Source organism: Plasmodium vinckei (genome assembly GCF_900681995.1).
Source record: "Plasmodium vinckei vinckei genome assembly, chromosome: PVVCY_13".
NCBI classification, from domain to species: Eukaryota; Apicomplexa; class Aconoidasida; order Haemosporida; family Plasmodiidae; genus Plasmodium; species Plasmodium vinckei.
In genome coordinates this window covers 143,657-161,963 of record NC_051305.1, presented here as the reverse complement: position 1 = coordinate 161,963, position 18,307 = coordinate 143,657, and the positions used below count along the sequence as shown (strand labels likewise).

Below are 18,307 nucleotides of genomic sequence, written 5' to 3'. Positions count from 1 at the left end.
AATATATTGAACATAATGTAAAAATAAAAAATGGTAACAATTATTATAACACACATATTGCACAAATTAGGTATTATATATAGAAAAATAAAAGGGATATTAGATTATATACCCTCCTACATTTTTAATGTGGTTCACATATTTATATATGTAAAACGAAATAAATTACATATTTTATAAAAAATAAATTTGTTGCTTTGGCAAAATGAATAAAAGTATTATTTAGTAAATATCAACAAATGTATATATTTTATATGCTCACATTTAATATAGGAAATTAGGTTCCATGATTAAAAAATATATGGATTGTAATGTGTGTTAATCTATACATTATATTGTAATACTCGAAAGAATTTTAATTTACATAAAAGGAATGTTTTAAGAAAAGGATATTAACATATTTGATGTATCAAATAATTAAAGTAATTTTTTTCTATGGAAATGTGTAACATATTCTTTCGAGTTGTATTTTTTAGAAGTGTAAAGGTATGACATTTTTATTTTTCGTCTTTTGTTTGCTAAGCACATATTAAAAATCACGATCTGTAAAAGATATATTTATGTAAGATTTAGTTAAATTTTGTATTGGAGATTATTGTTATAAATAATTTATAAATATATGTAGTATTAATCTTCAAAATGGGGATTTAATACAAACTAACAATTCGATATAATCGGTATAATAAACAACACTAAATACACATATACAGTATAAAAATAATTAATACATATAAAATTAAGAAGTTAATTCTTATGGTCTATTTTAAAAATAATACACAGAATTATAATTAAATCATAAATATATGCCAACCAAAACTCTAATGTATATATTATTCGTAGGGGGACGTATATTAGCTTGTTTTGTGTATTATTACTTTTATTTAGCTTATTTGTAAATTTTTAATTAAATTTTTTTTTTTTAATTATGGGAATAATATTTACCCTACTTTTTTAAATATGGATTTTTCAGTATAAGATGATGATATGTGCATAAAAATAGTATCCTAATATATATTATAATAATTATTATATGTATATATAGTAGAACATAAAAGCACAAAAAAAGTGAATGCGAACAAAAAAAAATAATTCTTCTTTACACATAAAATATTATTTCGCGAAGATATATTTCATTATTAAAAAAAATAATAATAAATAAAAATATATGACTTATACGTCGCTTGCCCAAAAATAAAGGGAAAGAAAAAGGAAGGAAAACGAAAGGAATTATTAATTAATAATGAATACATTTGAAATAATATTAGAAAGAAAAATAAAAAATATATAGAAACAAATCAGAAAAACTATATTTCAAAAGTTATACAATAATAAACAAAGAGATATTAACTGCATAGGAATATATATATAAGAACATAATAAAAAGGATATTTTTTAATTGATATTAATGAATTAAAAATAAAAAATAAAGACGAAAAAGAAAAAATAATAGTAGGAAACTAATAAAGATATATAAATACATTGCTGGATTAGAATGGTCGTATAACTCACAGAAAACTGTATACAAATTTATTACTTCTATAATTCTTAACATATCTTTTTATTAGTGTTATTGTTTATCAATAAATTAGGATAAGATGGATAACGCAGAGGTAATGTTATATGCTTTTTTTAGATTGTGGATATTTTTATTAAATAAGAAAATTGCATACTTTTGTATGTGTGCGTGAAAAAGGCATCTGCATATACACATGATAATATGTTATATAAATGTCGATTTATGTGATTCATGTTTTATGTGAAGGAATATATTTAAAGTGTCACAATGTTTTTGCTTGATATATACCCAAACGTATTTTTGGCCGTATTAATGGGCATAATTTGATTTATAATTTTTTAGGAGATACATTCAGATATGTTTGCTTTGCTGAATTTCGCCTTTGATAAAGGGGTGAAAGTAAAAGGTGCAGCTGAAGTTGGAAAAAGAGCAGTTGAGTATTTTAGAGGAGATGATTTTGCAGCTTTTTTAAGTAGCAATCAAGATGTTTTAAAGAAAAAATTTCCAAAATTAATAGGAAACCGAAATTTATCGGAAAATAAAGAAATAGAAGAATTTGCTGAGTTGTTTATACAAAGAGGGTTTATATATAAAGCTCAATATAAACCATTTAAAGGGGTACATGAAATGGATGAAAATGGAGTATATAAAAGACCCAAATGGCCAAAGAGGTTAATTATGACTTCAAATCAAAATTTTGATAAAGCAGGTTTTTATATTTTAGTTTACGAAAGAAATAAGAAATTACAATATTTTATGTTAATAACACTAATCTCAATAGTTTTAATATGTTGTATGTTTCCTGCTTGGCCATTGAAGTTGAAATTGGCATTGTGGCATTTATCAGTTGGATTTATGACATTTTTATCAGCAATAATAGTTGGAAGACTAGTCGCTTTTGTTTATTTTTGGTTTTTTGGTGTTGATTATTGGATATTTCCAAATTTATTTGATGAAGAATGCAGTATTGTTGAATCCTTTATTCCATTTCATTCATGGGAACGTAGAAATGATACCTGGTTTTTAGTATTTGCTAGAATGGTTACCGCTGTTTTATTAGCTATAGGTATACATCAGTTAGGAAAAACTCATTCAATTTCTGATATTCAAAATTTTGCAAAGCAATCTTTTATTGATATAATAGAATGGGGTAATAAAAAATTAGCTGATGGCCCCGAAAATAATTTTACGTATAAATCTATCGATTCAAAAGCCACATTTGAGGGTCAAGAAGATGTCGAAGATCCAGAAGATCAAATCATTTATGATGAAAATGAGGAAAATTATGACTGTTTGAAAAAATGTGGATTTCCACCTTTTGAAGAATTAGTTAGAAGATGCTTCTTAAAATGTGATTGCATGGAGGTATGTAAAAGAAAGACAATATATTATTATAGTAAAATAGCACTAGTGAATAAAATGCTATTTTAATGAAATCCCAATTGATTAAAGAATATTAGTCTTGGGGGGAGCATATGTTTATTTTATTTTGACAATTTATTAATAAAATAATACATTTTTGTTTTTAATTGTAATCTTTTCTTTACCACTTTTGTAACATTTATATATATGTATTTTTTTTTTTAGAAAATTATCAAATCACATTGCTACACGAAAAAATGCTCCAAGGCAACAAAGGAAGTTTTAGATGAGGCCCACAAGGAGGCATGTTTCAAAAAGATTAAAAAATAAAAGTATAAATCCATATATTTATTTACCATTTTTTTTTAATTTAAAGTATTGTCTGCACAGATACAATACTTCCTAAATTGGATATAGAAATAAAAGTATATATATATGCATATATATACATAGATAATCCAATGAAATCACAAGAATTGATTTGGGCATGTTTCCCACCTACTTATAAATAAAATATTTTTTTTATGAACTATTTATATGAATGGTCTCCACATTAAAATTTAATACGTTTATTTTTGTTAACCCTTATACTATTTTGTTGCATTTTTTTACACCTTTTCATTTTTTTCTCATTTTTCTTCCTTTCATTTTTTTAAGAACATTTTTATTGTGGCATTTCGTTACTATATATTTATATATTTGTTTACATATTTAAATTTGTAAATATATTATCAATCACATTTTGTATTTTAAAATAATACGAAATAGTAACACACTCCAAAAAATAAAATATATTTTTTTACATTATTTTTAATTATTTTTTTACAAAGCTTTAAAAATTTGATTTTTAAGTGTGATATTAAGAAATAAAAAATATATTATTAATCTTGTATTTAAAAAAATTATTCAATTATTACGATATTTAAAATTTTAATTCTTTATGCGTTTGTAGTATGCCAATTGATTATATAATAATTATGGAGTATTTGCATTTATACACATCTACGAAAAAGCGTTGAAAATATGTAAAATAATTTTAAGAGCATAAATTATAGAGAAAAAATAAAAGCATATTACATATTATTAATAACAATTTATATAAAAATTGAAAGTAGAAACAGCGTATAAAATTATATCTATATAAAAAAGGAGATATAATATATAAAGATATAATTAGAAATATAAGTAGAAGAACAGGAAATTTTGTCAAATAAAACAGAGCTCATATTTTGAAAAGTAATTACACTTTATTATTGATAATAAGTTATATTATAAAAGTTATCAAAAATGAAATTACCAAGAGAAGTAGTTTTTCAAGTAGCAAAGGGTTTTAGAGGTAGGAGCAAAGGATGTTTTAAAATTGCAAGAAGTAGAGCAATGAAGGCTTTACTTCATTCTTATATTATGAGGCGCCAAAGATATAGAAGGCTACGGGTAATTTTAATCAAACAAAGCTACATAAACATATGAAAATAGTTCCATAGAAAGAAATTAATAGTGGTATATAATCAATATATACATATTTTATATGCTTATATATGTGTTTATAATTTTGTTTAACTATTGTATGTGTATAAAAATTCTTTATTTTTAGGTACATTGGATAGCTAGCATAAACAGAGGATGCAGAGAATGGAATTTTACATATTCAAAATTTATGTATAGTTTATTAAATAATAATATACTCTTGAACAGAAAGAGCTTATATACATTATGCTACACCGAACCAATAAGTTTTAAGGCTTTAGTAGATGAATCAAAATATGTTTTTTATCAAAGGAAACTTAAGTTTCGAGACATATCACAATTTTAATTTTAGACGAAAAAAACAAAATTCAAATAATTAGCTATTTATTAATTCATGTAACTGCACCATTACTACTATTATGGGTAGGTACACATATGTAAATTACAAGTTTTAGTGTTTACGTGGAAAAATTTATATGTAATGAATTAAAGTATGAGATAAAGGAATATACAGATAATATGACAATTAAATATTTTTTAGAGGGTATAATGAATTTATGTTTTTGCAAAATTGTTAAAAAAATCGATTGAAAAATTTACAGATTGGTTAATATAATTGATATATATTTTGATATGCTCCATATTGTACTGCAAATAGTTTTGGGGAGTTTCATTTGATTTCAGAAAAGATGACGAAAAAATTTTGCTGAGAGAATAATGAATCTCATTTTGAAGTGTAGAAGAATATAGGCTATTTACTTGATAATTAAAGTTTTTATGTGTATTAAAAAAAAAGTAAAAATGTGTATCTTGGTTATTCATATTATGGTATGATTTCCCCTTATTTTTGTTTATGTAATTTTCTCTATCAATGTTATTTTTCAAATCCAATTTTTGCATATTTTCGGATGCTACCTCAGATGTCTTGAGTGTAGTTGCTATAGTGCCGATTTTTCCGGTTTCTTTTTTCTCTTGATGTTTTTTGATAAATGTAAAATTTGTTCCTTTTCTTTTATTTTTGATTAATTTTAGATAATTAAACATAAATAAATCATATTTAAAAAATGTTTTATGAAAATAATAAAACTCCTTTATATAAATACTTAAATAGTATTGATGCAGCATGTGAATATTAATCATTAGAGGATGAATGAAAATCGAATATTTTATTGATTTTATATGTTTTTCTAAATGCTTTAACTCATTCTTTAATTTTTTATACAAGTTTTTAAATTGTAAGACTAAACTATCTTTGTCTTTGTTATGATGTAACGCAATATATTTATTAAAGTCATTTGTATTTATTATTTTAATAATATCAGTAACTACTACTATTAATTCAGTATATAAATAAAAGTATTTTATATGTGTCTTTTGTATATTAGAAGGATTATTGTCTTTGTTATTTGATTTGTCCATTTTGATAATTTGAATTATATTTTCTTCGTTATTATTTAGTATTTGGAAATATTCGAATATTTCATTCAGTATATAGATGAGAACAAAATAAATGTTTATGTCACTAGATATATATAGTATACATTTTTTGAAATAATTTTTGTTTTTTAATAATAATAAATATAAGTGCAAAATCGAAAACTTAACTAGTATAATGGCATCTTTGTTTTTTTTCATTTTGGTGCTTGATAAAAATATGAAATTAAACCAAATGTTATCACTTTTATCAAAATTGAATATCGTATTTATCAATCGCTCATCAAAAACTGGATTAAGGAAGCATGAGTTAAAAAAAACAATAATGTAGTAACTTAAAATAATACATGTGTCTTTTTTTTTAAGATATTTCATTAAAACATTTGCTAATTTTAATATATCATTTTTGTTATCTATAAAAATGATTTGATAACTTAGGAATTGTAAAATTAATATAATTAAATTATTTACCCTTTTTATTTCTGTTATATTTTTACTTGTATTGGTTTCTATATTGTCTATAATGTAATTGATTAGAAAAGAATTAAATTTTGTCCTACTAAACTCTGTACTTAATTTTTTGATGCATTCAAAATAAGTTCCTTTTTTTCCATTTTGTGCCCATTTATTATTATTTTTTAGCATGTCATTAATATACTGTTTTGTGTTTAAATTATTTTTCTCATCTGTGTTTTCATTTTTCTCTAAAAAGATAAAAGTATTTTGATATAATGAAAAATCGAACAAGTAGGAATTCATAATAGTAAGATAAAAGTTTAAAATTATAGAAGATATATATACTCCTTGTGTATTAGTTATTAATTCTTTTAGATAGTTATTAATTATATCGATAGATTTTTGCATGTTGGAACAAAATTTATCCAACGTCGAAACATCATATAGTAAAAAACATGATATGAAGTTAAAGAAATAATAAATATATGTATATGACATATATCCGATATCTTTATAGAAAATATTTTTCCATTTGTCTTCTACAACATTTATTTCATTTTTTGTAATATTAAATATGTAGTAGTCAAAAGTATTATAAATGCATTTGATAATTTCGGCGTTTTGAAAATAGGATAATTTTTGAAGCATAATTGAAATGTATTTATATGTAAAAATCAAAGATGAAACGTTGTTATGTATGTGTATAATCCTGAAGCTATTTGTTGTATATAAAAACACCAATTTTTTATTTCTCTTTAATTTATCTAGTATAACAGTTATTATATATTTGTTTACTTTTGAAGAATCTTTAAATTCGAGATTTTGCTCATTTTCTTTATGCATATCTAATGGTGTCTTTTTTTCATTCAATTCATTGTTTTTACATTTTTTATTGTTATATAGTTTAAAATTATTTTCGATGGATATTTTATGATTTTTAATTTCTTTACTTTGTAAAACATCTTTGCAATTTTGTTGAGTAATTGATTGATCTCTATTTCTGCTGCTCCCTTTTAATGTTTCTTCACGCTTTTTATTTTCCTCCTTTTTTACCTTTTCTAATGCATCATGTGCTCGCAAATAAATATTTTTGTTCTTTGCTTTGTCGATTTTTTCTGGTGATTCATTTTTATTACTTTCTTGAAAATCTTTATTCATAGATTTATTGTCTATAATTTTTGTTTCGTTATTTATTCCATATTTCAAATTACTGGAGGTATAAGGTTTTTGTTTTTTTTTTATGTTTAAATTACTTGACTTTGTAATCTCGGATAATTTTGAATGAACATATATAAAGTCGTCATTAAAAAAGGTTATAAAATGCTCGAAAATATGTCGTACAATTTGCATTAAAATATTTTCTTTTATTTCATAATTGGATGAATAATAATCATAAAAGAATAATAAAAAGAATAGAATAATATTTGTTGTTATTTTGTTTAAGTATACTTTATTATTTCTCTTAAAATTTGATTGAAAGGATTTGAAAAAAATATCGTTTTTTATAGAATCGTCAGGATTGTTATCCAACGAATTGCATTTTCTATATGCTTCTCCACCACTATTTATATTATATTTATTGTCATTCATTATATATAGAATAAATAAATAAATATTATTATTATGAAATATGTTTCGAATTATTACATTTTTAATATTTTGATCTAAATAATTTTCTAAATTGTTGTTTGAATGTTGGTTTTTATTATTTATTAAGATATCATAATATTCTGCAATTGATATGTAGTTGAAATTTTGTTCGTTAGTTTTTTCACCCGTTTTCTCATTCGTATTCTTTAAATTTGTTTGTATCATTCTAGCACTATTTATATATATAACGTTTTGAAAAAATGATGGAAGAGTAAGCAAATTTTTAATGTGTGTAAAAAATATGGTGTATAATTCATTTAAATATATATAAATATAAGAAACAAATATATATAACAGATTGTGGATCATTGTTTCATTTTTTTTCTTCTTTTCATTTACTTCTTGCTTATTTTTTAAAACATATTTGAGGTATTCTTGTAAACTTTTATTAAATTCATCGTAAAAATTTTCATTTTTTGAAAGAAGAACTGATAGGAAATTTTTGTCTTTGAAACACATAATAACAATAAGAATATAATAATATATTTTGTCATATATGCACTCCAAATTATTTTTTCCAGTTTTTTCTATTAGAAAATAATTAAGAAAATAGTTTATATAAAAATGATTATCATGCGTCATATGCTTCTTAAAAATTTTAGTTTTCTTTGTGTAATAATAATTATTTTTACAACTACATGATGTATTAGGCGTATTGGTATTATCACAACAATTATTAATGCTGTGATTATATTTTCCCTGTATATGTTCATCCTTATCATTTCCTTCTTTAAATTGGCTACTTTGCGAATTCAATGGATTCATTTCATTTTTATAAATATAAATTTCGTATTTTTGCAAATTGCTCATCGTTTTCTTTTGGTTGCAATATAACAGTTTTATAAATATTTTTATAAAATATTTTTCAAGTAGTTTTGCTTCTCTAAAAATACAAAAATTTCTATAAATATTTTTTTTACTCAAATAATAAAATATACGCTCACATAAAATAATAATATTTTCATTTTTTGTATTATCTGAATCGCCGTCTTTTACAAGTTCTCTTGTTTCATTAATATCTTGCAAAAAGAATAAAGGAAAATTATCCAGTGAAAAACTTAAAAAAACTATTATAGACAAAAACAATATTTTGATTTCTTCGCAGTAAGGACAATAGAGATCAATCGTAGATATGTATGTTGTGTTTGTAATATCAGTGATGCTACTATTGTTATTTTGTTGGCTACTACATTTGAATTTATCACTTAATCTTTTATCACAATTCGAATTATTAATAATTTGTTCTCCTAAATTATTATATGAATAAGATTTTTCACTTTGTTTTTCAGTTTCTATGCAATTTCGATAATGATTTATTGTATGCTCATAAAATAGTTTACAATAATTTTTATATATATTGTCCTCTTTTATAAAATAATTGTGTTTATTTATATCTAATTTTGTTTCTTTATTTTGGTTATTATGTTTTTCAATTTGTCTTTTTTTAGCAGTGATATTATGCGTAAAAAAATCATTTGAAATTTTTGTGTTTTGCACATATATAGAATATTTTAGCATAATAAGATAAATACTTTTTAAAAAAATACAAATTTTTTTATCCACCTTGTAATATTTAAAAAAATAAATTAATATTTGTTGCTTGGAATAACAATTATCCTTTATATATTCCTTTCTAAATTTGCTTTTTATAACTTGTAGAATATATTTAAAAAAAAACATTAGCAATTGAACATGCAAACATTCTATAACAATATCGTTGTATATATTGCAAAAGTTTAATAATGTGTTAATATATTTATTTAAAATTATTTTTTTTAAGATTCTCAATTTTTTAGTATTCTTATTTTCTATTAATGGGTTGAGTGATATATCCCCTGGTTTGGTATTATTTGAAGAACTCGAATCGCTTTGAATGTCATTATGACTACTATTACTGAAACTACTATCAGTATATTTACTGCCACTTCTTATAGTAGTAACATTTTGTCCAATTTGTGAGGATGTATTTTCTGGCTGTGATGCATGTTGATTATTTATATCAATTTTTGATTTCCAAATATGTTTATTGATAAAACGCTTATAATCGTAATTCATCAATATATTATAGTTCATGAAAGATATATCATTGTTTATTAAATTTATATCAATATAACATCCCTGCTTCATTATTACATGTAGCATAGACATGACATTTTTTATAAAAAATATATTTAATTTAAGATACTTTTTTTCATGATTTTGAAATGTGGCATTTTCAATGTTTATTATTTTTTCTATTTCGTATAAATTTACTATATTATAATATAAATTATGTTTAGGTTGTGATATTTGGTTAGGAATATTTTGTTTCGCTTTTTTTTTGATTACTTTCTTGGAATATTTTGATATAATGAAAAATAGAAAATTAACTAAGATCGATATGCTTTTATTTTTTCCTTTTTGCATTTTTCGTTGCCTTTCTTCTTCTTTTAGCATAATATAATTTTTAGTTTCTTTTTCTTTTAGTTTTTCCCCATCTAAATTATTATAATAATTATGCTTTATATTAAGGTAGTAATTGTCTATCTTTATAAAATTATATATAATGTTTAAAGAGAAACTGGAAATTTTATTTTTTAATGAATTCGTAGATATAGAGATATATAATAATTTATATATATATAATGATAAGTCTATTTGTTTATTTAGTTCATGGATGGGTTCATTAATATATATATTTTTATTGTTCTTAATTATTAAATGAATATATAGGCATATATCAAATACATTTATCAAATGTTCTAGTAATAATAAGTTGTTATGAATAAGTATTATACTTTTTTTATGAGAACAACTTTCATTTGTATTATTAGTATTTGTTAGACAGTTATACATAAAAAATACAAGTTTATCGGTATATGGAAATATTATATCATAAACAAAATTGATTACGTTCAATATCTGGCTAAAATTATTTTCAAAAAGATAATAAATGTTTTTTTTTATTTTTATGAACTGATGCTGACAATTTTTTTTCGTTTCACAATTGCATAGATTTATGTTTTCTTCACACATGGTATTTGAATTTGTTTCCATTTTTGATTTATCATGTAAATACGAAATTTCACATTTCTCTATGGTATTATTTTTGGGAATGTTGTTTTGACTTTGTTTTATCGAATTATCATAATTATCATCATATGTATATAAAAATTGAATATAGAAATTATTTAGGAAGAAAAAAAGCCTATTTAAATTGTATATATAAGAAAATTTGATTTTATCATCTTCAAAATCATTTATAGATGGTTGGATTTTTAATTCCTTTAACAAAGAATTTATATATGCTGAATTATTATATGATAAAATATTTTTGTCTAACTTTATATTTAAAAAAATAAATGAATTAGGATTATATAAGGATTTGTTACTATGAGTATCTTGATTTATTGGGGAAATTGATATATTAGGTTTACAAATGTTATTGTTATGATTTAATAAAATATTATTTCCACTTTTTTTTAGTTCCTGAATTATGTAATAATATTTATTAACAAATAAGGCAAAGGATCTAAATATGTTATCATTGTTATAATTTCCATAATAAGATAATTCTTTTTCAGTGGTATTGGATTTAGGGTTATGAAAACTATGCAAATAAGTATATTTTGTTGAATATAAAAAATAGGATTTAAATTTTTTAATATGAAATAATAAATGATTTGGTTGTAATTTTTTATACAGCCAAAAAGGTATATAATAAATAATTTTATTTTCTATATAATAAGATGCCCTTTTTAAATTGTTTATGTGATCATTTTTTTTATTATCTAAATATTTAGATTTACTATTTTTTAAGTTGAAAAAACTAATATTATATTTTTTGTGAATAGAATGTATATCTTTTTGAAATGAATGGCATTCATCCTCATGTTTATTTTGCGTATTGTCTACTTCCTCTTGTGTGCACATATTTGTATGTTTTATTTTTGTTATTTCATCAATTATAGTATATTCAACATTTTTTCCATCATTGGATTGTGACGAATAGTTTATTTTTTGTTTATTGAGACATTTATTTAATAAAAATGGAATATATTCATCTCTTGTTTTTACTTTTTTATTATTTTCCTCTTGTTCCATGACAAAATATGGCTCTAAAAATAATCTGTATTTGTTCAATAACAATATATTTTGATCAAATATTAAATAAAAGGTTAAGCTAATAGATAATGTTTTTATAATTTCATTGTCATAGAAAAAAAAGCAATATAAATGTGATAAAAAAAAGTATTTCTCTTTATATATCTTTTTACATATTTGGCTATTTCTATCATTGGTAATAAGTAGAATAATAATTATTTTTAACACATATATAAATATTTCAATATATTTTATGCTTATTTTTTCTTTAAGAATAATTTCTTTTATAATTTGTAAATATAAACTGAGAACATGTTCATAAATTTGAAGATAGATGGTATCATCGTTTGATACTTCTTTGTCATGGTTAGATGTTTTTTGGGTTGATATTATGTTTGCTTCATATTTTGTTTCTTTTCTCAAAATGAATGAAATAATTTTATTAAAAAAATGAGGAGTTAGTTTGTCTATGCCCATGCTTATATTATCCATATACTTCAAAATAATCGTTTCATCATCTGTAAATGTTTCTAATAAAAAGTCGGTTATATAAATATTCAAATCATTAGGTTTAAAATCCAAATCATTTGAATAATTAAATATGTTATAAGATAGTTTTTCACCTTCTGTGTTATTTTTCTCATTTATTTTACTATTTTCATAAGTTTTGTCTGTCTTTTGATCAATGTTGTAATATTGAATTTTTCTTTTTAAAATTTCTTTACTTTGACTTTCATCATTCGTTCCAAAAGAACAATCTAAAGTATCATTTAAAATGTCAGTTTTTTTGAATTGTTCTTGCTGTGTATTTATTTTACCAAAGTTCATTTTAAATTGGTAGTATAATTTCCAAAAGAATTTAAGACAAAAAGTTCGTTTTTTTTTTTTTTTTTGAAATAGAAAAAAGTATGCATTATGTATATTTATAAACACATTTTGATAAAAATATAGACTGATACTATCTTGATCTACTTTTAAGTTTTGTTTTTTATTTTGGATAAAATGAGGATAAAAATAATTTTCATATAAAAAATTAAAAGAATTATAAAGAGTTTGCTCAATTATTATTATATATTTTTTTTTAATAAAATACAAAAGAAGCAATAGGTTGGAATATACTTTGATATTTGCTAGAATGCGTCTTTTTTCTTTTATTTCTTTATCTTTGATCATATCAATTAAAATGTTGATATTTTTTTTAATATTTTCTATAATAAATACTATATAATAATTTTTTATTTCCTTTTTGCTATATACACATATTTCATATATAAAATCAACAAATTCGATTATTTGAAAAGGTGATAAAAATGTATCTGATATGTGTTGTTTTGCTTTATTAATACTGTGCGTTATATCACTATATTTTTTATTATAATTATTTAAATTATCATTTTTTGCATTGTCATCAGACTGGGGAACAAATTCTTTAGTTTTGTTCCATTGATTTTGCTCATTGTTGTTATACTTGTTTTCTATTTCATTAAAATCATTTGGCTCTTTTTTTAGAGGTATGTGTGAGTTTTTTATTCTTTCTAGACAATTATGTTTTTCCCTGTTTTCTTTGTCAAATATATTTTCACAATATTGTGTATTCTCATAATCAGGATGGCATTCAGGATAATCAAAATTGTCTTTATTTCCATAATTTTTTGTAGTATAATAATTAAAATTTGTTTTATCCTCGTATTTTATCATATCATTAGAAGGATATTCCTCTTTTTTATCTAAATATTTTTTGTCTTCATTGCCCATATTATGATAAACATTAGTATAATCAGTTCTATAATTAGTAATTGGATTTTCCTTGGTTTTAAAATTTGAATGATGGGCTGTAGGTTTATAAGAATTATATTCACCAATATATTTTTCGTAATCATTTAGATCGTTTGTTTTTTTGTTTAAAGTGTTTATTTCACAATTATGGTTGTCAAGGATGTTAAATACTTGTACATAAATAGGAGATAATTTCTCATTAAAGTTAAAAAATTTATTTTTTTCATTATTAATATTAAAAATAAAGTTAAGAAAAAAGAAAATAACTTCGTTATTGTAACTATATATTATTGAAATTATATTATATAATAGAAGAAGAAAATTTTTAAATAGTTCGATAAATTTAACATTTTGAATTAAATGATTTTCATCTTGTGTATTATGATTAAATGATAATATATGCATTTTATTGCTAAATTTTTTTAGCTTGTCAACTATAAATTGATATATTGTACTATATTGTTCATGCGGTTCTATATAACTTTCAAAATTGTTATATTCAGAAGATAATAATAAAAAGGTGTTAAATAAAATTTTAAAACTATTCTCAATTAACACGCTACTTATATTGTGAATAAAATTGAAGGAGAAATTGGAAATTATATTTGAATTATCAATAAATTTCTCAATTTCGTGACTTTGAATATTGATTGATTCAGTGTTGTTCTTTGCTGCTTTTATTAAAGTAGTATAAAAATTATGTAACTGTTTTGATTCTATATTTTTAAAATTATTTGTTGCGTCTTTTGTGTATTTTTCTTTATTTTCAAAATCGCTTGATTTAAAATTAACAAAAACTTCTGAAAATTTGTTATCTGGATTTGTAACTGTGTTTAAAAATACGTTACTATCACATGAACCAATGTCGCAATGTTTTATAGATTCAGCAAGAAATTTTTCTAAAAATACATTGAGGGATGCATAATTAGTAGATATAAAAAACAAAAAATGAAAAATATTGTTATTAGTATTTATAAATGTTGAAATGTCTAATTGGGTATTCATGGCATCCATACTTTTCTGAATGTGCTTCTTGGCATGTACCATAGGGGTAGGTATATTTTTATCTGGATGATTGTTTTCGTTTTCACTATTTGAAATGTTGTTATGCTTTTCACTATAAATAAAGAAAAGGTTGACTATCAAATTGTAGTAAAATATGAAATCCTCGTATTCTTTGTAAATTTGTGAATCATAAAAATAAAAGAAAAGTTTAATAAAATATAAAATCTCTAAATAATGAGTATTTATATGTATATCAAATAATATAGTTTTCAATAAGTTAGCAAATTGTATTTTTATCTTTTTTGTTTGAATAAATGATATAGGTGTATAGTTAATATAAAGGCATATAATTTTTAATATTTCAATTTGTTTTGAATTATATTTATATGTGTATCTATACGCATCATTGGTGAATATATCAATACTTATAAATTTGTCTTTGTTCATATCATGTGATAATTCAGAAGAAGATGATTCTAAAGCTTTGGATGAAGCAAATGACGAAGAAACTGATAAAAAAGAATAGTTGTTTGATTCTTTTTTCCCTGATATATAATCAGTTTTATTATTATTAGCATTTTTATTTCTAGTATTCGAAGAAGTATAAATATTTGTCTCTTTTATAAAATCAATTAAAATATTAAAGTTAGTATCTAACTCTTTTTGGTCGCTATCAAAATATTGAATCATTATGTTATACAAATAATCATATATAAGTATATAATTTTCTGTATGAAAATTAAATATAGAACAATTTTTATATATATTATCGATTCTATAATGCGAAATTCTTAATATTTCTAGAATATAAAAAACTATCATCTTAAAAATGTATATGCAATTATTTTTTGTTATAAATAAATAGTTATACATATCATTTTCGTTTATTTCTAAAGTGTTATTTTTATCTGCTAGTTCTGAGTATTTCTGACAATGTTTATTATAGTAGAATGAATTTATATTGCTTATTATTTTATCATTATTTTGATATTCGCTATTTAAATTTTCATCATTGGTTCTTTGATATGCTGTAAAATTGGTGACTGTGATTATGTTTTTTGATATTTTTTTTTCTGCCTTTTTGCTATTGCAAAGAAAAATCAAGTAAAAAAGATTTTGATTAAGCAAGAAAAAAAAATTATTTATATATATATTGTATATACTATTACACATACATTCTTTTTTATTTTTTATAGTAACATAAATATTGTATAAAATAATATATATGATAAAAGACAGGTTGTTTACTATATTAATTATATAATTATAGTCATTTTCTAATTGCCGATTTTCTACATAATTTTTATATATATAATGAATATTATAGCTAAGAGTGTACACAAACTTATAATTAAATAACAATACATCTTTGTTAAAAATGTATATATATTTGTTTAAAATTTTATTGACTTCCTTATTCATGTATACTAAATCGTCCACACTAATTTTTTTTTTAATTATATTAATTCCTAATAGTTCAAAGTAATTAAATTTCATTTTCGTGTAAAAATATAGCAAATTAATTTTATTAGTATAATTTGTAATTTTGTAATAAATATTGTTGTTATATATATAATTGTGTTTTAGATATGTGTAATATTGATCTATTATATTTGTTATAGAACAAATTTGATCATTTTTTTTTCCATCTTTTTTTTTTTTCTCTACATCCCATTTTTCAGTTTCTTCATTTAGTTGCTTTATTTCTATATTATTGTTTTGTGGTTCCATCCCATTTATATAGAGAAAATTTTTCCTGAACATATCATAACTATCAAAAAAGTTATATAAATATAAAAAATTATAATATTTTAAAAGGGACGAATAATTTTGTTCAATGACATTTTTATTAGTATGAAGAAAGGATGAAGACAATAGTGTATCACTAGTATTGTTATCTTCATTTTTAATTTTGTTAGATTTATAAGATTTATAACGTAACAATAAATCAATTGAATTTTGATTTAATTGATTTTTGATAGAATATAATATATTATAATATTCAAAATCTTCTATTGTTGAACACCTATGTTTTGTAAATATATTTATGTAGTTGTTTTTTTTAATCATTTGATTTACAGTTGCCAAATCTTTTTCTGATATATTATTATTTTGATATAAGCTCAACGAAATCAATGAATTTCTTTGTTTTTTTTCTTGTTCTTTGGGAGTTATATCAGAAGTGTCTTTATTTTGAACTGTATTCGTTTCATTTATTATATAATTTTTTATTGGACTATTGTTTTCGTCATTTTGTGGATTCATAATTTTTTCATTATAAAGATTGGTACTATCACTAGTTAAATCTTGTGTATTTAACGAAGACGTTACATCATTTGTATTTTGACTATTTTGTATATTTATATTTTTTCTGTCTTTAAATTCTAATATATCATTTATTGATTCTTTAGGACAATATATATTAATCAGTTCACATAGAATCTTAATAACATTTGTGTATTCATTATTTTCTGTATAAGATTTGTCTAAACTTTGCATACACATATCATCGCTTTTAACAAGATAACTTTTTTGTGCTTCTTTATTCGATTTATATTTTTCTTTGTTATTTTTGAAATGAGTTAAAAATTCTTTCAAAAATTTTGATATATATAATTCTTCAAATTTTTGTTTTATGTGCTCATCTTTCTGCATTATGATAAAAAAAGGCAGTTAAAAATGCTATGCATTAGATTAAGGTTATAAAGGTGTATATATTCACGTAAACAATTCGAACACATATAATACAGTATTTAATATTGTGGCTAATCTTAAAATATAATAACATGCAATGCTTAGTTATAGACAGCTATTAGAAATTTAAAATTCAGAAGTCACATTAAAAATGAAGGGTTTAAATAAATTACATATGTATCCCTCATTTTATGTGAACTTTTAGTAGATAGAATTAGATTATCTATATATTTTTTACCTTTATAATATTCATCACAAAGGATAATATATCTTGTAAGCTTTTTAAAGGAATGAATGAATTTCTATCATTAATGTAATGAAGAATCAAGCAATAAAAGCTGGCTCGTTTTTTTAACTCTTCTTCGTTTATTAAATTTTTTTCATATTTTTGAATTAACATAATAATCGATCGGTCTCTAATATCATCAATATGGTGCCCTAAATTGTGATTAAAAATGTGAAATAGTCAGATGTTATTGTTTAGTATTTTTTACAAGCTTTTATTTTAATGAGCATAAATTATAAATTTATTTTTCTCTTATATATTTTTATACATAATGGTTTATAACATTTGATAGACGTGTTTTATTATTCCTATTTTTGAAATTTCCTAATTATAGTACCTATTTTTTGTATGAGGTTGGTTAGGCTATCGTCATTCATTTTGTAACACAATTCATTTTAATTAAAATATGTTAGTAACCTTAGCTGAATATTTAATGAGGGATAATATACATAATTACACATATGAGCATAGTTACATGCATCGGTAGATATATGTTTACAGAAAAGGAGGTTATATCAAGCAAAAGAAAAACTAATCATAATTAAAACGATTAGTAGACAATAATATTTCAAGTCATT

At 21.7% G+C, this 18,307-nt stretch overlaps 3 protein-coding genes across 3 annotated transcripts; 2 read left to right on the top strand and 1 right to left on the bottom strand.

Moving 5' to 3' along the window:
• Positions 1-1,595: 1,595 nt before the first annotated feature.
• Positions 1,596-3,208, top strand: PVVCY_1300380 (translocation protein sec62, putative; the record flags this gene model as incomplete). The annotated part of the gene is made up of 3 exons (XM_008623717.2): positions 1,596-1,610; positions 1,859-2,881; positions 3,104-3,208. 3 exons carry the CDS (start codon positions 1,596-1,598, stop codon positions 3,206-3,208), a joined length of 1,143 nt encoding a protein of 380 aa, XP_008621939.2.
• A 957-nt stretch (positions 3,209-4,165) lies between these two features.
• PVVCY_1300370 (50S ribosomal protein L20, putative) lies at positions 4,166-4,691 on the top strand (the record flags this gene model as incomplete). The annotated part of the gene is made up of 2 exons (XM_008623716.1): positions 4,166-4,312; positions 4,473-4,691. 2 exons carry the CDS (start codon positions 4,166-4,168, stop codon positions 4,689-4,691), a joined length of 366 nt encoding a protein of 121 aa, XP_008621938.1.
• Positions 4,692-4,900: 209 nt separating this feature from the next.
• Positions 4,901-18,106, bottom strand: PVVCY_1300360 (conserved Plasmodium protein, unknown function; the record flags this gene model as incomplete). Its single annotated transcript, XM_008623715.1, has 3 exons — positions 4,901-17,398; positions 17,682-17,881; positions 18,067-18,106. 3 exons carry the CDS (start codon positions 18,104-18,106, stop codon positions 4,901-4,903), a joined length of 12,738 nt encoding a protein of 4,245 aa, XP_008621937.1.
• Positions 18,107-18,307: the final 201 nt, after the last annotated feature.